The sequence below is a fragment of the Melanotaenia boesemani genome, chromosome 7 (genome assembly GCF_017639745.1).
Source record: "Melanotaenia boesemani isolate fMelBoe1 chromosome 7, fMelBoe1.pri, whole genome shotgun sequence".
NCBI classification, from domain to species: Eukaryota; Metazoa; Chordata; class Actinopteri; order Atheriniformes; family Melanotaeniidae; genus Melanotaenia; species Melanotaenia boesemani.
Genome location: NC_055688.1, coordinates 27,749,361 through 27,773,954, shown reverse-complemented (window position 1 = coordinate 27,773,954; position 24,594 = coordinate 27,749,361). Strand labels below are relative to the sequence as shown.

The following is a 24,594-nucleotide window of genomic DNA, read 5'->3' as shown; positions in this document are numbered from 1 at the left end:
ATGGATGGGCCCGTGGCTGGATCAGTACAGGGCAGAGAGCTCCACTCCGACTCAGATGCCAGCAAGGTGGAGGTGGGGTACTGGTATGGGCTGGTATCATCAAAGATGAGCTTGTGGGACCTTTTCGGGTTGAGGATGGAGTCAAGCTCAACTCCCAGTCCTACTGCCAATTTCTGGAAGACACCTTCTTCAAGCAGTGGTACAGGAAGAAGTCAGCATCATTCAAGAAAAACATGATTTTCATGCAGGACAGTGCTCCATCACACGCATCCAAGTACTCCACTGCGTGGCTGGCCAGAAAAGGTCTAAAAGAAGAAAAAAACAATGACATGGCCTCCTTGTTCACCTGATCTTAACCCCATAGAGAACCTGTGGTCCCTCATCAAATGTGAGATCTACAGGGAGGGAAAACAGTACACCTCTCTGAACAGTGTCTGGGAGGCTGTGGTTGCTGCTGCAAGCAATGTTGATCGTGAACAGATCAAGACACTGACGGAATCTATGGATGGCAGGCTTTTGAGTGTCCTTCCAAAGAAAGGTGGTTATATTGGTCACTGATTTCTTTTTGTTTTGTTTTTGAATGCCAGAAATGTATATTTGTAAATTTTGAGTTGTTATATTGGTTTCCCTGGTGAAATAAATAAGTGAAATGGGTATATATTTGGTTTTTGTTAAGTTGCCTAATAATTATGCACAGTAATAGTCACCTGCACACATAGATATCCTCCTAAGATACTAAAACTAAAAAGTGCCCCACTCCAACTTCCAAAAATATTCAGCTTTGATATTTATGAGTCTTTTGTGTTCATTGCGAACATAGTTGTTGTTCAATAATAAAATTAATCCTCAAAAATACAACTTGCCTAATAATTCTGCACACCCTGTATGTGTCACTGTTTCAGCTGTACTGTTGAACTGACTTGAATTTGATGACATCATGGTAAAAACATTTTTTAGCCCAGCAGCTGCATAAATGGGGCGGATGTTTAGGAGTGTCATTCTTAGGGCTGTGCATTTCTTCGCAAAGCTGGTCTTGAATATTGTCTCACTCGTTTTCTGGAAAAACATGTAGGGAAGTTTGTGCACAGCTTCATGCAGAATAAAGAGCACAGACAGAACAGAAAAACACCCAGCAGTAAACTATTCTCAACTGGTGAGTTGTTTCTTTGCATTTTATAGCCACTGATTAACTCCATTTGTTAAACTTTGATTTGACCTTTTAATGGTAAATGCACTGTATTTCTCATAAAGCACTGGTTTAAAACATTAATAGTGACCAGAAGGTTTTAGGTAGCCGCCTTAGTTTCATGTTATTCCAGGGGTAAATGCATGTAAGTGTGCATTCTACCCCCATTCTCTGTTTCTGGAACATCTATGGCAGATTTATCTTCTTGTTTTGCGTCGTCTTATAATGCAGTAGCCAAATGATACGTCATATACTGAACAAATACTTTGTCTTCTTTTGTTACACTTTTGCAGCTTCCACCATGCACCAGGTGTGTCTGATAGTTTGTTTGTTGTCAACTGTTGTTGCTGAGTCAACAAATCCTTCAATCAAGAGAGCTCGTAATTTTACCATCCACTCTTCCCAGTTGGTCTGTAGTCTGCCGGGGCCAGAGGGGCCTGCAGGGATCCCAGGAGTCCCTGGACCACCTGGGACCATGGGACCAATGGGTCCCCCAGGGTTGGATGGTCCAGATGGAAAAGATGGAGAAAAGGGAGAAAAAGGAGATAGAGGTATCTGTTTGTTTTTATATAATATATAAAATTTAATATTGCTTTTGATATATAAGTTGATATTTCATGACTTTGAATTTTTCTAGGTTTTCAAATTTTCCACTAGAGATGGGATTTATGGCTCTTTGAAGGGAGCCGGATCTTGAGGAGCCGTTCCTTTTAAAGAGCCATTCAAAAGACTGGCTCGTTCTCACAATATCTTACAAAATTTCACAATATATAAGAAGGACAAACAATGAAAATATGTACCTATATGAAATCTACTATACAAGTGTAAAAAATTATAGGAAAAATATAGATATAAAGGATAAACCTGAGCAATCAGTGCAAATTCTAGTAAATGTTTTGGATAGAACTCACAGTATTTGTTTCCAAACAATACTCTCTGCCCATAGATGCTTCACATGAATGGAGCGTGTTGGACATCAGGCGTCTATGATGTCACATGTTATTTATTTTATTTTCATTTGACTCAACTGTGCTACTGTGAGTGTTTTTATTCTTATGTTTTTAATCATGTAAAGAACTTTGTGCTGCCTATGACATGAAAGCGCTTTATAAATAAAGTTTGATTTGATTTGATGAAGGCAGTGTCAAAAATTTGTATAAATAAAGAATGGCTCGCAAATGAACGGCTCACAGCTGTGAATCGATTCCCATCGTTCATTTAAAAGAGCCGTTCAAAAGAATCGATTCTTTCATGAATGTCACATCTCTATTTTCCACAGAAGGCAGAACATCACTTCTCTTGACTCTCACAGACTCAGTATGGTTTTCGTACAAGGATTTTCATTATGTTCTTTACTGATCACATTGGGGGTGTCCTGTAGTGGGTAGTACAGGGACAGAGGCTGTTGATCCTTTTGGTGAGTTGCGAGGCTGCTGCCTTTGTGGATCATTTTCATTCTGATGTGTATGATGGATGCTTGAACAGCCTGGGGTCTGGAGATGTTGGAAGCAGGAATGCACCAGGCTCCATCATCTTTCCGTAGCTTTTCCTGAACACATTTTGTATTGCAGGGGGGCATATTTTTTCTAAATCCAAGGTTTATATGCAGAGGAATTCATTTGCACAGATTTATCTTGACACAGTACTATAAAACACAACTCTTGAAGTCAACTGACATGGTGGAAAATTGTCCGTCCTTTAATACTAAGTTATCTCTCTTTTTTTAAATTGAACTAAAACATAGAGAAAGGTTAATTATTGTTTAATGAAAAGGAAGTCAGTTCTTAGTAACCTTCCCTAAAGTAAAATCACAACTTTCAAACTCTTTCTGCTACTTTGGCATCTTTAAATTTCACCCACTCTTCAATTCAGTTCAACTCACAATAAGTTCTGAGACTTTCTTAGGCTTAGGCTTTATTGCATGCACAGAATGTTAACAATTTGCCCACAGGTTGTGAGTTGAAATGTTTCATTTTTAAATAAGAAGACTGTAAGCACATGTTCTTAAAGGCTGCAGCTTGTATTTCCACATGTATGAAACTTCTGTAGTTTATGATTTGGGTTATGATTTGGGTATTTAAAACAACTTACTTTTAGTTTAATTTTTCAGGCTAACTACATGACATTTGCATGGAGGTGTTGCTGATATTTAGTGGCGAGTGTTCTTTTTGTTATCTGCGCAGTGTTTCCTGTGCAAAAAAAAAAAAAAGAAAAAAAAAAAGAACATGATTTCGCCATGTGCTTACCAGTAAGTATGCTGTTCTTTTTATCAAATGCTCTCCTTTTTTAATTCAAAGCTCAGTTTAATGCAATCTCTTTTATTTCTTAACTCTCTCTGGTCTTGTCTTCCTTATGTTTACCCCTACTCTTCCTGATCTTGTCTTGACTTCCAAAGTCAAATTTACACAGGTATTTCTTAATGATATTGCAAATGGTGGGATTTGTACACCAACAGAGCTATGATCTCTTTTAAAAATTTCTTCCCACTTGTAGGCATCAGTTAACTAAATTCTTACATGTTCTGTGAGCTGTATTGAGAAGCCTGTGGTTGCTGAGCATTACCACAAGTTTAAAGAGTCAAAAAAAGTTCTTATGTTTTTGTAGTTCTGTCAGTTGATTCCAATCATCATTATTAAATAAGACCAGGTTTGTTGAGTTTTACATTTGCCAAGGTGCCAAAACATCTGCGTTTAAAAACAACAAGTGCCCAAACTTTTGCATGGAATGTTATCCATCCACTTGTCCTGTCTGTTTAGGTTTTTACATCACCTTGACTTTACATTTATGTGTGTGTCCTAGGTGATCCAGGGAGACCTGGGAACCCAGGCAAATCTGGTGTGAAGGGCAGAGAAGGTGTTATAGGGAAGGCAGGACCTCGGGGTCTGAGGGGCCTACGTGGACCACAAGGTGTGGCTGGAAAAAAGGGGCAAAAAGGAGAACTGGGTGACAACGGCCAGCAGGGAGCTCCTGGTGGCTGTAACTGTGGCAGCACAGCCCGATCAGCCTTCTCTGTGGCTGTGACAAAGAGTTATCCAAAAGAGCGATTGCCCATCCGCTTCAGCCGGATCTTGCTAAATGAAGGGGATCACTACAATGCCAGCAGTGGGAAGTTTGTCTGTGCAATTCCTGGGGTCTATTACTTCACCTATGATATCACACTGGCCAATAAGCACTTGGCCATTGGGCTGGTGCACAATGGACAGTATAAGATCAAGACCTTTGATGCCAACACAGGGAACCATGATGTAGCTTCTGGTTCCACTGTTCTTCACCTGAAGCAGTCAGATCAGGTCTGGCTGCAGATTTTCTACTCTGAACAGAATGGACTCTTCTTTGACCCATTCTGGACAGACAGCACCTTTACTGGTTTTCTTATTTACGCTGACCAGGAGTTTCTCAATGAGGAGGATAGAAAAGCAAACACTCAGTCTGACAGTTAATATTCTACACCTGTATTCTTAACTGACTTTATTACGCATGAAGATGAGAGCTCCACAATGCTGGGCATGAATGAATTCTAGTTGTTATACAGATTTTGACACCAGGGGGCGCATAGAGAAAGAAAATAAGAGGGAAATCACGCCATAAAGCTTTCATACTAAACAAAGGTGTTGTGGCTGCAGTTTTGTCCTTACTTTTATAATATAATAAATATAATATTTAAATACTAACTTAAAAAGTAGCTGCATTAATCATATTTGTTTTTTTCAATGATGTTAATGAGATCAGCACAATGCCATCTTCTATGTTTTAAAGTATTTTGTTTGTTTTCTAAGAGATGCAAACTTTTAACTAAAATCAATGAAATGTATGATTTTTTTTATTCATGAGGGTTTATGTGAGACATTTAAATTTGTACAGAAGAAAAATGCTTAAGTATGATCAGATCAGCAAGATTAGTATCAGTGAAGGTGGAGTAAATTTGATCTTTTTTATGCTATATGTTTTTCAAATTCATTAGTTCTGAAATGTTGGGTTTTATTTATAATATAATATAATATAATATAATATAATATAATATAATATAATATAATATAATATAATATAATATAATATAATATAATATAATATAATATAGATAGAAATAAAAAGTATGCCATTGTTGGCTCTTTTCTCTTCGTTGCTGTTTGTAGTTCTTACACAGACCCCATAAAACTACAACTCCCAGGCTGGAGGAGGGCCTTCAGCGTCTAGCGCACGAGCCTCGCTGCTCAGCAGCAGCAGCTGGTGCAGCCGAAGAGGCTACTTTGTTACAGCGAAGCAACCGGGGAGAAAACGGCACCGCAGATTTCCTCGGAAAAAAAGTGTGGATAGTTTCGGGGAAACTGAACGTCTGTCGGTGGAATTTGGCGGTGGCAGCTGTTTGATGGTCTTGTCGGCGGATGTGAAGTTTGTGTTTTCGGCGTCTAAAGAGGTCTCTCTCAAAGTTGAGCCGAAGAGGAGTTCTATCATTCAGGATGTCGGACTGAGACAAAGGGGTCTGGGGGGCATTCCCGTCGGAGCGGTGAGTGGCACATGTAAAAACCACCGACATGAAAAGTACACCAGGTTGTTACTTGTCAAGAATAATAAGCAGTGTTTGTGACGAAGGGTTTTGTTTTATGGCAGCGTGCTGGTTTTGTTTTTAAACGAGGTTATGAGCGCGGCGGGCAGATAACTTGTGTAGCCTCACTGTTGAACCGTTGTTTCTTGGACTACTAACCCCTTCAATCATAACTTAAATGTGGGCTATGTCTACTTTGTTGTTATATTTCTAACCATGCCAAAAGTGGGATATCTGGAAGGGTTTTCACATTATCTATCCTACGGCGTGGTCGAGCGGGCATTTAACTGAGCCATTTAAATGCCCGAGTAGAGGAAGTGGCCTGTCCAGACATAGGGACCTCTTCTGTTGTTAAATTGACCTAAACGTTTGTTAAAATCACTGTACTTTTCTAAGTAATATGTCTTTATGAAATGTTCGTGCTTTTGTTACACACATGTCTTGTTGAATAAATATAATTTATTGTAGAACTTTGACAGAGAGATTTGAGCCTAATTCCTCTTTCTGTATGATGTTTTTACTTTGTATTTAGTGAAGGGGGGGAAAAACATGTTTGATTACTAAATGTTGTAATCACTGTCACCCTCAGGCCATTATGCTGCTGTCTGACGTATTTAAAGTTTGTCTCCTGTTGGTTATGTTTGAGCAGGTAAAACTTGATTGTAGGAGCCTCTTCTGAATGGGAAAGATGGAGAGGGAGTTGCAGTGGTGGAAAGGACAGCTAGCTTCAGATATCCATCAATCCTTGCGAATAAAGGTGAGTTTGACTTCAGTAAGGACAACTTTATTAGTTAGGTTAGGGTTTTGTTAATGGTTTGAGCCAACCCTGCTTGAATGGTATGTTTAAAAAAACAATTTGTCCTGCTTTTCTGTCATCTTGGAGAAAACACTGTATGTTGTCACAACAGGTAGGTTACTCTGCCTCAAAAACGTGATGTTAATCAACAAGGATTTTTACTATTTATTTAAACTATTATATCACTTCATTTTGGATTGTTTTCAAAAATAAAATAAAACAAAAAAAAAAACAAAAAAAAACACAGTGGGGCAAATTTTTATTGTAACTTTGAGACATTGTGATTACTTGCGACTATAATTTATTTTTCAGAGCAGGTTTAATTTTAAATGATTGCTCTTGATGCCTACCAGAGATTCTGAATATGAAAGTATGAGTGGTAATAATTCACAGCAGGGTCTTAACGTATTATTTCCAACACAATGTAAAGATGGGGAAAGAATTTAATTACACAGCCCTGTTGCCTATTTAAACCCGATTTAAATTAGATTACATGGAAGATTTAAGGCTCATTAATTAAGGATGTCTCAATTAATCTCAAAGCATGGTCATACTTCTTCCTACGTGTCACTTTAATGGAGACATCTGTCACTTGACTGGCATTTTTTAGCCAGAATTCCCCTGGCATCTCCTAACTAACAGCGATAAAGGCAGTTCAGGTTGTGAATATCAGTTGTCTTGTCATAGATTGTGTGCATGAGTGGAACGAGGACTGTGGTGTATCAGCTTGTGAATCACTTGCTTGTGACTCATTTTCTCTGTCACTGTTTGAGTAATTTTACTCACGGTAAAGTCAGATTCAAATTTAACTGTCAATTAGACTGAAAAACCTGTGTGCAGAGCTAAAAACTAACAACACACCCACGTCTTTCTCATATCCTATAATGAGAGAGTCTTACTGTCAGTCTAATGTTAGGTTTGATTGTCCTATATCAGCATTTTTGGTGACATCTCAAGCAACCGTTTCACCACCTTGTAGCACACTGAGTAGAACAAGCCCTGATTATAAACTGAGCATTGCAGGACTCTTAAATTTAAGTAAAGCATTTTATTTTGGGGCAGCATGATGTCCATTTTTTTTTCTTACAACCTACTGTAAAACCTGGCTGTCTTTTAGCTTTCACAGAGTTTTTTTTTTTCATGTTCTAAATACCTTTTGATGATGTAACCTATGATGTGTTAAGATGCTGTTTGAGTTTTCTAAAACAATATGCTTTTTTTTTCTTTGATACATTGCCAAAACCTGATTTTCATTGGCGTGATGGCAGGTCTCTTGGAGCTCTAGACATTAAAATGTGTTAAACTGGCAAATAATATAAATTGTTCTCAGTGAGATATTTGGGGAAAGTAAGGAAGATTTGTTTTACTGGCCTTTTTCAGCAAGAAAATCAGCTTATCTAATACATAAAGTGAGAGAAGGTATAAAAACTGTGCTGGGTAAAATATAATTGTGCTAAAAATAGTACAGTAAATGGTATACCTCAACAGATGCAAATGTAAAATTAAAATTACTACCTAGTTATTTATTTTGAATGTGCTAAATGGTTGAGACAGATTTGAGTTGGAGTTTTCTAGGAGTTTGTTCCAAGAAAAAGCTTATCATATAATCAGATTATATTTACATCATTGACAATAAAAATACAAAATGTTCATTACATATAAATATTTAGAAATAGCCACATTTTATAATTATAAATGGCTCACCTCTGGACTTTGGTAATTTTATCAAGCAAAAAATATATTTTTGGCTCTGGTTCAACATTTTTTGATGAATAGAAAATTGTGTAAATATCAAATGGAGTATTTATATCATGAAATAACTTTTAATTTGTAAGTGTAATGATTGTTTTAGTGGAAAAGAATGGTGAAGTCAGTATCAGAGCCTCAGACAGTGTTCAGATCTCCTCCATGTCGCCTACACCCCCTCTGTCTCATCCAGCCTTAATGACGCTTGCTGCAGTGATAATGCCCTGATGTGGAAGATAGCAGTGGTGTGGAGCATGTGGCAAATTATCAGACATGCAAATCAGTAGGCAGCTGTGGAATCCTTAATTATGGTGCGGATCCCCCACAAAGGCACCTCTCCACCCCACACAGGCCCCCTGGAGCCCCTCTAACTCTAGCAAGCCTCCTCCCTTCAAACCCCCCACCTTACCTCCCCTTCCTCCTGCTGCCGTTGCACCCCCAGACAGACAGATGGACCAAAGGCAGAGGCAGTAGGAGGAGAGGAGAGTTTGGGGAGGATTGGTTGATATGGTAGGTTGTGGCACTGGGGGTTGTGTTGCTCTACGTTGATGTGAGAAGGGGTTCTGTTTGTTTTTGGATTCTATGAAGTGTCATTTTGAGTATCACTGCTGTTATAGCTGTACTTAAAATAAATCCTTGACAGTTTGTGTAACCTCGTCAGTTTGCCCCCAACAGCAAGTTGTATTGACTATAAACTGCACCTTTTATGAGCTGGTCTTAAAAGCTTTTTTTAGGTTGCAACTAACAACAATTCTCGATTATTGATTTTTTGTTTTTCACCCCTAAGCCACAGTTCCACTCCCAAATTTTATTCACCAGTTCGACCCTTGAGAATCCATATGGGTGGGATTCTTGGCTTAAAATACCATAACAGTTGTTAGGCAAAAAACTTGTAGATTCATTTTTGGGACTTAAATTTGCAGAGCTATTAAAAGTCAGATTGGGACAAGACAGTGTTCTGAGATTTTCCTCAACAGACCTGACATGATGCATAGTTATCTAGTTTGTACAATGTCTTTTATGTTTAGGACGTAGGCCGTAAGGAGATTAATCCTCTATCTCTTGTCAAATTCAAAATCCCCTGTTTTTACACAGAATTATAGAGAACAAAAATATTTTTGAGAAATTCTGAGCATAAGCAGCTTAAACACAGTGGAATTAACCGTTGTGTGAATTTGTAAATGCAGTTCTGAATGTGTTTTGCTTCTGAAGCAGATATTAAAGCTGAAGCCTTGTGTTCTTCATGTTTTGTAGTAGATTTGAGAAGATACCCATGCTAATGCCCCCAAGTCTTCTTTCCACTTTGAAACACATGCCGCTAATTGAACATGAATAGGAGATGTGTTAGGGGTGAAACTTAATCCTATCTCCTGCTGAACCCGACTTAAGGAAGACCACCCCCCTCCAAACTCCACACACACAAACCCATACCCCATTGTTCAAAGACCCCTGCAATGACCCAAATTAGCTTCAGTTCTCTGGAGCCATAGTGAATCCAATAAACTGATATAAGGCTGAATCATGCTGAAGACATATATGTGTTAACTAAAGGATCTCTCATTTTTTAAGTATTTTATTCTCTCATTTGCTCACTTGACAGCAGTTAAACTCAGTCAGCTAGAGATAAGCATGGCTCACTATTATTATGCATATTCATTACAACCCCCACACTTCTTCATAAATGCTTCCTGCCCACCCTGCTCATTTCACCCCCCTCCCCAACTTTTCTTTCTTCTACAGGAGCTGAAGCTACCGGTCTACCGGGCCCACTCTCCACAGATTGGCATGCGGCGGTACTTTGCAGACTTGTTGGCCATCCTGAGTAATCGTTACCAGCTATGTCCTACTGCACGCCATCTAGCCGTCTACCTGCTGGACCTTTTCATGGACCACTATGATGTGGCTGTTAAACAGCTTTATGTCATTGCACTCTCCTGTTTGCTGCTAGCTAGTAAGTCCAGAAATAGCTTTTTCAACTTCCTCTTTACAAACTAACTACTGGACCATATGTCTATGTCTGCAGAATTTAATCTCTACCTTTTTGTCCTGGGTGTAATGTGATCTCTTTGGCTGCCACTTCTGTTTAGACAGTTGGAGATAAATAAGTGAAGTCAAAATGTCCTTAAAATCAAAGAGGTGATTACACTTATCCATACTGTGATTATTATAAACAAATGATTCATTGAATGTGGCAGGAAGTCCACAATACCAATGCAGATCAGTTAACTGAAGGTAAAGCGGGATTCTTCAATGCGGTTTTCCTGCTGGGATCAACCTGTTTTCAATCAATGTTGAGAAAGTCTAAATTTTCAAACTGTTGGCATGTTTACAAAGATAATAATCAAAGATCCTGACACAAACAAGTTTTACAACTTAAATTATTACTATGTACTACAGAGCTCTTTTTTATGTTGCCAAAACACACAAGAAACAAAAAACAAGACTAACAACATAAAACAAGTTTGCGCTGATCCAAAAATTATTGAATTAGGTTTCTTCTCAAGTCAGAATTGCTTCTGAGCACAAGTTCAAAGTACAGTTTGATTAGAAACTATTGTGCCTGTCTGCTTTAAAATCTTGGTTTTTCTTTGTTTTGTGTAAAGCAGGTGTATTAATCATTCTTCCTCTGCTGATGCACGGTGCAGGTTGTGTGGAAGTTATTAGCGTCTCCATGTCTGTCTGGTGATTAACAGACTGTGAGGTTTTCCATGCTTTAATGTAGCCTTTGGCATCATGGATAATTAGACTAATGATGCTGTCAAAGTAAGAATCTGGAACAGAGCCTGTTCACTTGGAAAAGCAGTGTATAAATGTGTGTCTGTGTGAAGTCACATACAGGCTTCTACAATAAGTCAGAAGTCTCTGTGGTGAGATGTGAGAGCTGAGAGGTGTTTTTTATGAAGGCAATCTCTTGGCTCTTGGGAGTCCAAGAATAGCTTTTAGAATTAGCTCATTCAGTAAAGTACAATAAGTAGTATTATCTCAACCTGGGCAAAGATTATTCTTTGAATCTCTTCAGATTTTTTATCGACTCTTGATAGTAGCTTTCAATTAGTGGGGGCTCTCTTCTCTGTTCTCCTGCATCTGGCTCCTCTAGGACTCGGGGGAGTCTCTGCCATGATTGATGAAGACTTGAAAGGGCATTTGATTCAAAGTTGACTTGGGTTTTCATCCGTCTTGAGGTGCTTTGGAATCCGGCCTAGTTATTGAACAACCTCTCTAGATCTCACCGCTTCCCTTTGACACACACAATTGTCTTTAAACTTTCCTGGTTTCCGCACTCTGTTAATTACTCTGTACCTCTTTTGTGCCTCTCAGCAGTCACTGCTTAATCCTGTTACTCCATTGTGTATGTGTTTTAGTGGGCACTTGTGTGTGCATGTGTTTGCTCATGGAAGAGCTGCTCTTTCTTTACAGGAGTGAGATTATGGTCTCTCTTTCTTTTTTTTTTTTTTTTTTTTTTTTTTTTTTTTTTTTTTTTTAACTGAATGGATTGTTATTGACTTATTTAGAGATGATACATTGATCTAGTGAGCCTATCTAATTAGAGAAACCAGAATCCTCGGAAGTTGTGTGCATTTCAGGAGATTGCCATTTGAAAGTCAGTCCATAACCACAAAGTTACTATTGTGTGACATTCCATGAAGTCCTGCAGTGATCACATCAGTCTTAATGACAATTTCGAGTCCACAAAGTAAAAGGTCTGCATGCTGCTGCTATTTGTTAATATAAATGACATCATTAATGTCTCTCCACTGCCAGCCAGTACAAAAATGTTATGGATTACCTGCTTTTGTATGCTTTCATATTATATGAAGCTTGTTTTTGTGCTCCTCTGATTATGACAGGTGAACACTTGCCTTGATATATTTTGTGGCCTCTCTGTGTTATGTTATCGCTGAAGCTGAATTTAGTATGTTTTGTTTAGAGACCATGATTCAATGAAGGGTCTCCAGCAACAAAAGCCAAATAAAAAAGGGCATCCTGCTGAAACGATTAAGCATATGAAGCTCAGTTATGTTGACTACAGAGTTCACATACATGGGTCTTGGAACCCGGGGGTGGGGAAGAACAGTGTGCTGAGGGGCACCTGCCATATGCTCTTCGAGTCAAGCCTCAAACAAAAGCCAGTCACTGCAAGCAGGACGGCCAGCAAGATAGACCCATAGAGGGGGAGGGGAGCGCACTCTAAGGCAGGGAGGCTGTTGTGTGAGCAGACTTGTGTTTGCATGTGTCTGTATGGCAGAGATTCACCATGAGCCATCATTGCTATGAGGACATGGTTGCCATGACAACCGCGTGATAAACCTATGGATTTTTTTTTTCTTTGCAGTCACCTCATTAAGATCCACCTTGAAGTCTAATCCAGTGGAGAATTTCCAACAGAACGAGTACCACCACATAGCTATCCAAGTGACTGGGTTCTGGTGGTGTCCTTTTACCTATTACTGCTGGCTCTATGTCTTCCTTGTTCTCTCACCTTGTCAGAGTCAGACACCACGAGCCAGTCCTGGGACAGGGCGGCCTTTAAAAGCAGGCTCACACCCTTGGGGGTTGGGAAATGAGTGGAGCAGTACTTCAAAGGCAGGTTGGCTGCTGATGTTAAACAGGGTAGAGAGGGAGGAAGAGGTGGTGGCCTTGAAAATGTAAAATGCTGGAACTGAACCACCCAGCAGGGTGCCCTGAAATGTTGATTATTGGGGAAACAACTTCTCCCTTCATCTCAGTCTTTGAGGTTTGACAGTAATTCTGATGGAACTGTTCTCATGTGGGATGTTCACAATTAAATTGCTCATGTGCGGATGTATGGATTGGTTTAAAAGTCCATTTTATTAATTGTTACCAGTACTTTTATTGGTTTGCATTGGTTTTTTTGAAAACCGCAGCACATCTCAGTTTCACTGTTAAATGAAATTTTATATTTTCATGAGTAATGTCTGAAAACCTGTTTGCCGTCACACTCCTGTGTCACACCCGTAGGGCGAGACACTGTGCGCCCTCGGTCAATGAATTGCCCCCCAAAGTCTGACACACATATATGCTCGGGGCTTCAAGAATTCTCCCTGGTTACTCAAGCATTCAGCATCGTGGGTCAGAGGTCAGCTCCGGCCTTCATCATGAGAACTGCCAGTATCAGGGGTGGCAACACAGAGATTTTGGAATGGAGCTGTGACCAATTTCCCACTTTCAATGAAGGATGAACAGCCTAGGGAAAATTACTTCATAGTTGTCAAGTCATCGTAAAAGCACCAGAGAATTAAGTAGAAAATAAAAATGACTTTAAAAATGTTTTTGTTTACCTATATCTGTATGTGTGTGACAGTAGTTAAGCGATGAGAAGAAAAGTAACCTGTTTTGGGAAATTAATTCACATTTATGTTTTGTTATGTTGATGGATAATATGGGGTGTTTCTTTGTTGCAGGCTTAGGATTATAATGTCACTTTTGCCATATACACCTTCTCCAGTTGAAGATATGTTTGATATGTACTTTTCCACTATAATTTCAGCATTTCTTTAGTAATAACAAACCATTGCTCTGCAGTTCTCCCCCCCCCCCCCCAATTCCTCCTTAGTTATTTTGTTTTACCGTGTTTTGAAGAACAGGTGTAAAGAGAGCTTTACATCTAATTATTCAGAACACATCAAACAAATGGTGGGAGAACCTCTTTCTGATGTGTGATAAGAGGTATTTGTGTTGGCCATTATGTGGAAATTTCCTAAACTGGCCATCTTATATTTACACTTACTTCATGCTGTGACTGGCCAGCTGTGCAGAGGTGAAAGAGAAGCCAGGTGGGGCATTATTGTTCTGGCTTTTTTGTTTTCATTTAATTAATAACTTATTCTGACAGTCTATTGCTAAGGTTTTACTTTAAGCCTGGAAGGGTGCTGTAGTTTTTGGTAGACTGTAGCTTTTGGTTATCTTTTTTTTATTTTTATTTGCTACTTACTCTCAAAAGAGCACACCTGGGAGGACACCCGGCTTCCTGGTCTTATCTCTTCCTAACCCTTTTGACCTCTAACAGATGAGATCTGTTTGCTTGACCCAATCTCACCACCATCACCTGTGGGTGCTGTGAGGAAAAAATAAGGTTCTTGTGGTTGTTGTCTATGGAGAAGTGGTTGGTGTAGAAGAAAAGGAAGTTTTTTTTTTTTTAAAATAAACCCTTCAACTGTGTGTCTACCCTGCAAGCTGATATTAGATAGGATCATCTAGCTGCCTGCATTCCAGGTAGGCTGAACTCACAAGAGAGGAATGCATGGTCTCTCTCAGGCTGCATTCAGACTGACAACAGAAGACCGATAGGAGCTGCTGTGGTTTAGACTTGTTGCAACAGCGAGGAGATGAAATGCGCATCACTAAGCAAACACTGAGATGCATATTTGTTAGGTAAATAGCTAAATGGTGCACCTTTATGCCATTTACCAAAGCTGTATCCCGCAGAGCAGGACAAACCAAGTGCATCAGTGGAAACGTGTCTACGATTTGTGGCTGTAAAGCTGAGCTGGCATGATGAAACGTTTTCACAATAGTTTCTAAAACTGATGTTTTTTTTTTGTTTTTTTTTATGCAAGGGTCCAAATTACAGGTAAAAATTGCTTATTTTCTTGGTCCTCTAAAGAAAATTTAAAACATTAGGATATTTGACTGCTGGTTTGGCTAAACAAGCATTGTGACAACATTTTGGGCTTTCAAATTGGCATTTTTTTACAACTTTGTCATCCTTGGCCCCTAAGACCCCCCTTAATGGCTCATGTTTTCTAGACGTCCCTGTTTTTCTTTTATTTTTGAAAACATGAGATATGTTTGAGAGGCTGACAATAGGGTTTTAGTGACAGCTGACAATTCTTCCAAGTGTCTTTTTTTTTACGTGGTTTGTTTAACCCAAAAATGTATTATTTTTTATACCATTCAGTTTCTGAGACCTTATCTTTTGCACTTCAATAATTTTGACATAACAATATGAATGGAAATGGTAAATATACAAAAATACTTTTTTTTTTTTTTTTTTTTTCCAGGGTCAAATAAAGACTTCACGTTAAAAAATTAGAATTTTCTCCCCAGTTTTTCTTTGGATGGGCTTTAAAGGGTTAATTGCCGTCTTATTACCACCTTGTGGGTTTTTTTTTCTTCTGCATAGTTTGTACCTCTGCTGTGCCCCCTCAATGAAATGAATGTGGCCACTGTTTTGTCAAGCAGGCTATTCTCATCACAACTTAGAACAAACATGTACAGAATAAAGCAATAAGGACAAGACAAAGTGTCCAAAAAGGAGTAGGTAGAAGTGAAGAAATGTATTTTTCCTACATCCTTTTTGAAAAAAATTACATATAAACTCAAACGATACATTGTATCATTAAAAAGCATTTTAGCATCCATGTTGCTCGGATGTCTGGTCACCCCCAGCTGTAAACCGAAGGAATAATGACAAAGATCAAAGAGTCTGATGGTGTGCTAAGATTCAGGGCATTGATGGCTTTTTATGGCTGCGTCTGTGTGGACATAGCAGTCTAGCAGCAGACAGAGCACTGATGCAGAGGATATGAGGGGTAGAGAATGGGGCAAGTGTGGACGGGGTCATGGAACAAGTGCTGATGGTTATAAACAGCCCTGTTTCTCATTGTGTTTCCTGTTTTGCTGGAGAGACGCCATTACTGCCTCTCTGCTAATTACTCCCTAACCCCCACCTCCGGGTATGTTGGGCTGCAGATCCCCGCCTTCTCGCCTCCTTTCCTCCTCTCCCCTTCTTTGCTTAATGATAGGTCGCAACATCAGTGATAGAACTTGCACTTTGTAGGAAGACGCTCCAATAGACATGGGCATAAAGGGATAAATGAAGTCCATCATCAGCAGTGACAATAGCAAAAGCTATTGCATGTCAGACAATTGTTGTCAGGAGTGCTCACTTCTAACTGTAGCTAGGTAATGTCAATAAAGCCCCTATTTTGAGTGTTTGGTTGCCATGGTTTCAGATGAGAAGATTAACCCAGCACAGGGTTTTTGTTGTTCCCAGCTTGATGCCTAACTTTTTAATCCTGGCAAGGGGATATAATGCCAAGTAATTCTACACAGAGTAACGCTGAAACTATAGGCTGCAATATGTTTGTGTGCTGTTGTACTAACCGCCCCATTTAGCTTGTACCAGTGTACATTTATGGCCAGTTTTCTATTCTTTCAGAGGTAGCTGTTGGCTTTTATGAAATTTGACTGACTACTGTGCTTTCAATGCGGTAGAAGTTAAAAACAAGGATGTTTAAAAAGCTTGTTCCATAATAGTTTTAATGGAAACTGTGACTATTCCTTTCTAAGACACTTTCAAAATTATGCTAACTAAAAGTACATTTTTACCTTTTCAAAAAACTTGCAGTTTTATGTCTGTTTATCGTTATTTTATTCTCAGTTGTGAATATTAGCCATAGACTTCTGTGCTGGTTAACAAATGATTTTTAAGAGCCAGTTGGTTGCATTATATGTCCCCGCTAAAACCTATGTAGATCAAGGCACAGGCTTTATGGGGAAGTCTGCATCAGAGAAACCTGACACCCTCCTCACCCTCATTCTTAATGTTTGAGAGGAGGCCTCCTGGACCCCTGGATTAAAGGCAGAAACACCCCTCTTCATTGGTCACATGGACCCGTGAGGCCTCAGGGCTGTTGCTATGGAAAATGAGTATGTCTTTGGATGGGGAGTGGGGGGCTCACCATAATGACATTGCTCGGATGTTTGTAAGGCAGAGTCACTAAAATATCATAGATTGAGCTGACTGGGTTTTCACAGAAAGTGTATGGCTTTTTTTAATCCACTGAAAGAGGCCCGCACTTAGCCTATAGGGATGCCTTCATCAGCTTATTAGTGTAATAGCTTTGCTTTATGGCCAGATGTTCAGAAGTAGTCCACTTAATTGCTAATGCTTAGAAGGCATTTGTTAGGTTTTTTAAAGTGGGAGTAAGCCGATTTGGAGCTGATTGTAGACCTGTTGCATATGATGAAAAGCACACTGAATTAAAAATAGTGTATTCTTTTTCTAAGTGTGTTAGTATAACTCAATATTAAAAATCTATTCATTTTAATGATCCATACCTTAAAATCCAACATTGAACAGAATATCTAGAGCTAGATAGCTAGATAGCTCTAGATATTATGATAAAAGCATTTTAATCACCAGTAGATTTATTCATTTTTACTAATCACTTAAAATCTGTAAATGGTAAACAAAAAAAAAAGTAGTGATCTTATCTTTAATTGTCATTTGGCAAAAAAGTCTAACTTCGTTTTTATTTCTTAGACATAAAAGTATTATCTGGAAAAAATTCCTTTCATTAATCATGACTATCGATGCTGTGCTATTTTCTGCTTGCTTGTTGTATTTTTCCCAATTAACTAATAGTTAATAATAGTTTTTTTTATAGCATATAGAATAGAATAATTTCATTGTCATTTCACTGAATAATACAATGCAATAAAACAAAAAAAGCTCTTCACTATACACTCACTACCACCCACACATGTGCACAGGCAGACATCTTCAACTATACAATAAATACAGTGTAAAAAAAGTTTAATAAAAAAAAAAGTTGTATCAGTGACGAAAACAAGTCCATAGGCAATTCAGATGGTGGAGGTCAGGGCTTGTGGGATGCTTGTTGTACGGCATGTTGTAAGTTATGAGATGGTGTGTATACCCCAAAATCTTGATTGACAGGATAAAGAATAAAGTAAAATCCAATTTTAAAAATGAGTGCAGCTTGTGTTAATGCAATTTTATTTATTTTTCACAACTTGAAATCTCTGTTCACTGCAGACATTTAACAGTCAACAATAGCTTTCTATTGTATTCAAGATATGTAAGACATTTGGAAGTAGTTGTTCAATGGAAGTAATTGTTCAACGTATTCTTGTATTTATTTTTCTTTCCAGGTAAATTTGAAGAGAAGGAGGACCGGGTTCCCAAACTGGAGCAACTGAACTCCCTTGGCTTTATGTGCAGCCTGAACCTTGTTCTAAACAAGAGGGAACTGATCAAAATGGAGCTTCTGCTGCTGGAGACTTTTGGCTGGAATCTGTGCATGCCCACACCCGCCCACTTTATTGACTACTACCTTCATGCCGCAGTGCAGGAGGGTGACCTTTACAATGGCTGGCCCCTGTCCTCTCTGTCCAAGACCAAGGCTTTCATGGAGAAATACACTCACTACTTCCTGGAAGTATCACTGCAGGGTGAGTTCAGAGCTGTAATAGTGAATTGGTCTTCACTTTGTCACGTCTCAGATGTCAAGTGGAAAGTGATTAGCATGTTGTGTATGTTTATCAAATTCCATTGAACTGTTTTCTTCTTGTAGACCATGCCTTCCTGAGTTTCAGACCATCCCAGGTTGCAGCTGCATGTGTGGCAGCGTCTCGTATCTGCCTTCAGATTTCCCCAAGCTGGACAACCGCTCTACATCTGCTAACTGGCTACACCTGGGACCACCTCACCCAGTGCATTGAACTCATGCTGCTGTAAGTACACACCAAAAAACTCAAAAGCAGAGAACCAAAGGTCTAGCAGAGAGTGATGCTTGCAGATGAGCTCCGTAGTTGTAAAATTGGAAGTCAAAGTAGATGGCATTGAAGCAGAGTTGTGGTGCTTTTTGATAAAGTCCCAGAATGTATGCACATGCATGTGCGTACACTAACCATCTCTTTTCTTCTTTCCAAAGTTATGTAAGTACTGTGTCTATGCTGCCATTTTTTTAGATATGAATCAAGTTACATATGTTTATCACCACAGTCATATGCTTCTAGTCCTTTTTTGTCCTGAGCACACCCCCTCTTACATTTAATGCATCTTTGTTGCACATCATGTCATGTATGAAAGTGCAGAGGCAGTATGGAGGTTTGAGGCTGATCTGCAACTGATACACCCTTTGAGTTGGCAATAGAGATAATATAGACCTTCCTCATGCCCTTACACACATTAGGTCAGCAACTTTCCACTCTTAACCAACAGTCCTGTCCTTACTCAGCTTATTCTGTGACACCACCTAGGTGTGTGATAGAGGACCAAGCTGCCTCTCTTTTGCATGTGTGAATCACAAGGAGATACAAGAGAATATCTTTTTTTTTCTTTAAATCAACAAGGTGTAACTGATTGGTAAAAGGGTGAATTGACAGTTGCTGTTGAAGCCCCGTACCATCACAAAGCACCACCACCATCTGATGGCAACATATTGCAATAACCAGAGGGGGGTGGGGGGTGGGGGGGCACTGTTTCAGTGCAGATATATTTGTGGATTTCAGCCGTAAAGGAATTTTTGTCACCTGGACAAAAAATTGGTGGAGTAATGCTATAGTGAATTTAGGCCTCTGTCTGTTTGCCAAGATTGAGGATTTTAAGATTACTGTTGCTATAATCAGTAGAGGCTTTTTACATTCTGTGAATCATCTGACGAGGCCAGTCTGTAATGTAATTGTTGATGGCCAAGCAGCTGAGTATTTAAACAACTATAATTAAGATGCCATTTTTTTATGTAGTGAGTGGCAATGTCCTTGTTTGTTAAATTGTTTACATATGGTTAGATTTAATTGTGCGAGACTTGAGTGTTTTTGGCGCATCCATTATTTTTTGTATAAATCTTTTACTCAAGCATTGACATACTTCACTTGCTTTACTCACTAACTCACTACAAAACAATATTGCTTTCTTACATGATGTATTTCCTTTTTTTTTTTGTTTGTTTTGATGACAGAGCTCATGACAACGATGTGAAGGAGGCCAATAAAACCAAATCCACCCCTCCTCACCGGCCGTCCTCTCTGCAGTCCCAGCCCCAGACTTCTCACCTCTCTCCAGTGTCAGCCATCCAGAGACCAGCCTCTTCCACCTCTTCCACACCACAGTTGATCTTTCAGCCAGACGGCTACCAACACCTTTCCCAGCATTCCCCATCCCTATCCCAGCTGCAAGTATTGGCTGACTCCCAGGCTTTGGGCCCTGTGGTGAGTATGTCTCAGGACTTCCTTCAGAGCCACAGGATAGGTCTACTAGCAGGGGCTCCCTCCATTACTCCTGGAGGAGCCTTCTCTTCCTACTCAAACCTAGCCTCGAGTCTTCATCCAGGGGCTCGCGGGTTGCCTCTCCAAGGCCCAATCTCTGTGCAGATGACCCTTGCTGGAGAACCACGACATTGTCTGAGCATGGCCTACAGTGGGGGCTACCTGGGGGCACATCACACATTCACAGCTGGCTGCTTTGATAGGTGACGCCAGGAGACGGAGAGGGAACACAAACCCCTACGGGAGTCCACTGCAATGCTTTCGTCCCAACTCCCCACCCCAAAATATCCACTTACAGACCTCCTCTCTCTCTCCGTCGGCACTGCAACACCTTCAGTTTGTCCAGCTCCCCCGTCCCTCTCACAGAGACGCCTCAAACGCAAGCAGAGGTCCAAAGGCAAGACAGACCCGGTGGAAGTCATCACACTGACGTGACACATGCTCCACTGCCTCATGAAATACTGAGGCACTGCAGAGATGTTACAGAGATGCTATTTTCTGAACTGGATTTATAAATGTGTCTTATTATGAGACTGTCATCACTGTGAATGAGATGAAAGCAGCAGTGTGATCTAACACCCACCTCATTCAGTGCCTCTTCTCAGTTGTGTGTCATAGCTGAGCCAATTTTAGAAGTGCACAGAACATGGAAACAAAGTATCTGTGATAAGCATGTTTTGCTGCTTGACATTTTTTTTAAATCCCCCAAAAATGTATACATTGGTTGGGAAATTTGGCCAGTAATGTATTTTTTTCTTTTAGCTTTCACTTAAAGATTGAAGAGAAAATAGGCGTTTGTTGACTTGCAGGGCACAAAAGACTGCGTATATCATTGGAATTTTTTGTTGTGTCTCTTGAAGTTCGGCAAATATTTGATGTCATGAGCTGAAGGGCTCCTCTGGGAATTCCTTGCAACACAAGACCTTAGGAGACCAAGAATCCATTGTTTTGTGCACAGCAGGTGAGGTCCACAGCTCAAAAGGGCCGACATTTCTCAGATCTCTTCTTCTCTCTTATCATATTTCTCTTCCATTTCCAAAGTTGAGTCTTGTGGGAGAGTCTTCACTCATGCAGGTGAAAATTTGGCTCTCGTAGAAGAACAGACTTTACATACTAAAGTTTTAATTTCTCCAGCACCACTCAAAGAGGTAAACACATACAGATGTGACTGGACCAGCATGGTGAAGGAGATGTGGACATTGGTTGTGTGTTGTACATATGAATTGCTGCTGCCTTCTTAAAAACTGTTTGTTCTGTGTCTATGTTAATGACTCCAATGTTTACATGAACCACTTTCAGGGACTTTATCAAGATTACTTGAATATGATGCCATTGAAACATGCCATAGCTTTTATTTATGATGACTTTTTGTTCTTGTTTTTATGTTGTAATTCATTTTATTTGATATAGCGTAGCTTATGTCAACCTAGAAATCCACTATCAATTAAGTGTAGTTTTTTTTTTTTTTACCTTTTCAAACTCCAGGCTCAGGTTTTAAGGCTGAAGCTAACAGCCTTCCACTCATTATTCTGTGCTATTGTGCTTTAAAGTGAATGCTAACGTAGCATCTGTGGGGGCTGTTAAAATTTTCCTCTTCATCACTGGACCCTACTTTATGTGCATCTCGATAATTGAATACATGAAACTTCTTTTGATATGTAGTGGAACAAACCTACAGTCATTGGCTTCACAAATAAACATCTGCAGCCATTCATCTGTAATTGCTTCCAAGATTTCTAAAGCTGCCATCCCCAATTTTTAACTTCCTGTTAAAGTATAAACACATGCCGATTCTCTGTGGTGATTGCAAGGGTTGCCTACAGGTCATTATCAGGTCGTACTTTAAATGTGTAGAACCCAAGTTTTTTTTGGGCGTTGTAAGCAACATTGTGGCTAAATTAAGGCAGTCATTATTGATTAATTGCTTGGTTATTACCTATTTCTGAGATTTCAACTTGATAAACTTTACCTTTCATCCTTCAGTCTTTGGAAAGTGCAAATGGTTAGTTTGCTGTCACAGATGGCAAATAAATAAAACTTTAGTGCATATCAATTTGTTTAAGAGGGAATTAAAAACTTTGTAATGTGCGTTCAGGTTCTTAAAATTGCCTGTAGTTTAAATGTGGTTTTAAAGGATAAGTTGTTCTATTGTGGACACTGGACATCCTGTCATGTTCATGCCTTGCCCACAGCAGTTGTCAGGCTTTACATGGAGACCACAAGATAGATGTTTAGAGACAATGTGAAGCCTTCTGAAACTGCAACACTCACATTATTATATCTACAAATTGCCAAACTGATAACAGCCAGAGATGTTTTGTTTTTCACTACTGAGGACATGCATATGCTCTCCAGTGAAATTATTATACTATTCCTTTTGTTTTTCTAATTGTGTACCATTTTACATTTTTTTTTGTATATTCTACATTCCTATTGTTCTCATTATATTTTAGTTTGATATTTTTCCATGATGGATGCTGTTGGTGTGAACTAGATTTTATCTAATTTTTTAAGAGTTTGCTCTTTTCCTCACAATTCTTGGGCAACTTTTCATAGAGGTGTCAAGGTGCAATAAGTTGTTTTTATGTTTAAACTGACCACAGCCATCACTGTCTTGTGTGTACCACTGGTTTATCTTTTGTAACTTATTATTTTTATTATTATAGTGTGATATGACTTGATCTCCTTTAGAGGGCAGTGTGCTCTGGACACAATGAGTATGTTGCATATTGCAGCCACACACTTTGAGTAATAGCTATAACTGAATGCTTTTGTCTTCTAGCTAGTTTTACTGTTCATTTCTTGACCATGAAAGGTGCTGATGCCTCTCGCACCAAACAATGGCTGTTCTATGTGATAGTGATAAAATGACACCACAAACTTCTAATTTTATTTTTTTATTCTTTTGTAACAACCTGTAGTCTTGGTTTATGTCACACTGAATGATAGTGTCTTATAAATTGCGCTGAAAAAAATAAACACTCAAGTGAGCTAAGTTTCTAAGAGGTGTTTTTTTGTTTTTTGTTTTTTTTTGAGTGAGGTTCCTGCAGCTTTTGGAGACATGATGCTTTCTACTCCATTGTTCCTGTAGGTTTAAAGGAAAGACCATGTCTTATCTCCTGCAGACTTTACACAAAGACCTTCAGTTTAGATGACATGCTGTGAAGGCAACAGACCATGCATCAAACCTGCCTTTGACTCAAATAAAGCAAGTATAGTTTAAGTGAAGCCATTTTGTGTGTTGTGTTACAGAGACCACCCAGGCCTTCTTCCTGTTTCATACAAGAATTTTCTTGTATATATTTTCAGACTGCAGGAAAACAGAGAGGAAATTGAGAAAAACTAAATTAACATTAATTTAAAAATGTTTTAGGAACAACTCCAAATCTACAATAAAACAGGGCAGGCAAGAACAAGTATGATTTTTACCTAAGGCAACACTGGAGAGTTTTGGCCTAGTTGATGCAAAGGTGCTTGGTTGAGTTTTCTCCCAACTAAAGCCAACTATCTGCATTTTAGATCCAATTACTACATAATCATTTTATGGTTTATTTGATCGTGTGCTTTTAGTCTTAATAAATTACTCTCTTTAGTGTTTTTCTATCTGTCTTTAAATTGGCAGTGGTGAGGCCCCTTCGGAAGAAAAGTAATTTAGATTCTTATATTCTTGATAACAACTGACTTGTATCCAACTTACCGTTTTTAAGTATAATGATTGAAAAAGTTTAGTTTTTAAAATTTATTTTTATCCATTTACACAAAGTTTTAAATAAAAAATATTTAGATGCCAATCTGGTTTCAGGACAAACTACAGTATCTAGACAACCCTTTTAAATATTGTTAATGACATTGTGTAACTTGGACTTCTCAGTCTTGGTCTTACTGGGTCTTAATGCTGTCTTTGATACAGTAGACCCCCACATTTTATAAGATAGATAGATAGATGGATACTTCCCAAAGCTGAAAAATTAAGGGCTGCAGCAGCACGCATGGACACAAACAGCGACTCAAATTAACAAACAAAATAAAGCGGCAAAACTAACAAATCTATACACCAGATAATAAACAAAATATACAAATCTATGTACAACATATACAACATATAAAATCAACAGAGCAAGAGAGAACAAGTATGCAGAAAAGGATATAGAAGTATATAGATTCAAATAATGTGCAAAAACAAATAAATGTAAGAAAAACAAACCAAAATAGAATTTAAAAAGTTCAATAAAAAAGCAACATCAGCAGGTAAAGCCTAACCAGACTCTTCTTTGTCTGCTACAG

General features: G+C 38.9%; 2 protein-coding genes across 3 annotated transcripts; both read left to right on the top strand.

The window, feature by feature from the left end:
• The first annotated feature begins 1,019 nt into the window (after nucleotides 1-1,019).
• On the top strand, nucleotides 1,020-4,954 carry c1qtnf2 (C1q and TNF related 2). Of its 2 annotated transcripts, XM_041990487.1 has the most exons (4): nucleotides 1,020-1,153; nucleotides 1,480-1,496; nucleotides 1,593-1,737; nucleotides 3,986-4,954. In XM_041990487.1, the coding sequence occupies exons 1-4, from the start codon at nucleotides 1,093-1,095 to the stop codon at nucleotides 4,624-4,626; spliced, it is 864 nt and encodes a 287-aa protein (XP_041846421.1). In that variant the 5' UTR covers nucleotides 1,020-1,092; the 3' UTR covers nucleotides 4,627-4,954. The 2 variants fall into 2 exon arrangements, with proteins under 2 accessions (XP_041846421.1, XP_041846420.1); XM_041990486.1 differs by having other exon boundaries at nucleotides 1,480-1,737; nucleotides 3,986-4,951.
• A 432-nt stretch (nucleotides 4,955-5,386) lies between these two features.
• ccnjl (cyclin J-like) lies at nucleotides 5,387-23,301 on the top strand. Its single transcript, XM_041990678.1, has 6 exons — nucleotides 5,387-5,690; nucleotides 6,379-6,486; nucleotides 10,012-10,222; nucleotides 18,193-18,492; nucleotides 18,615-18,774; nucleotides 20,004-23,301. The coding sequence occupies exons 2-6, from the start codon at nucleotides 6,409-6,411 to the stop codon at nucleotides 20,515-20,517; spliced, it is 1,263 nt and encodes a 420-aa protein (XP_041846612.1). The 5' UTR covers nucleotides 5,387-5,690; nucleotides 6,379-6,408; the 3' UTR covers nucleotides 20,518-23,301.
• The last annotated feature ends 1,293 nt before the right edge of the window (nucleotides 23,302-24,594 follow it).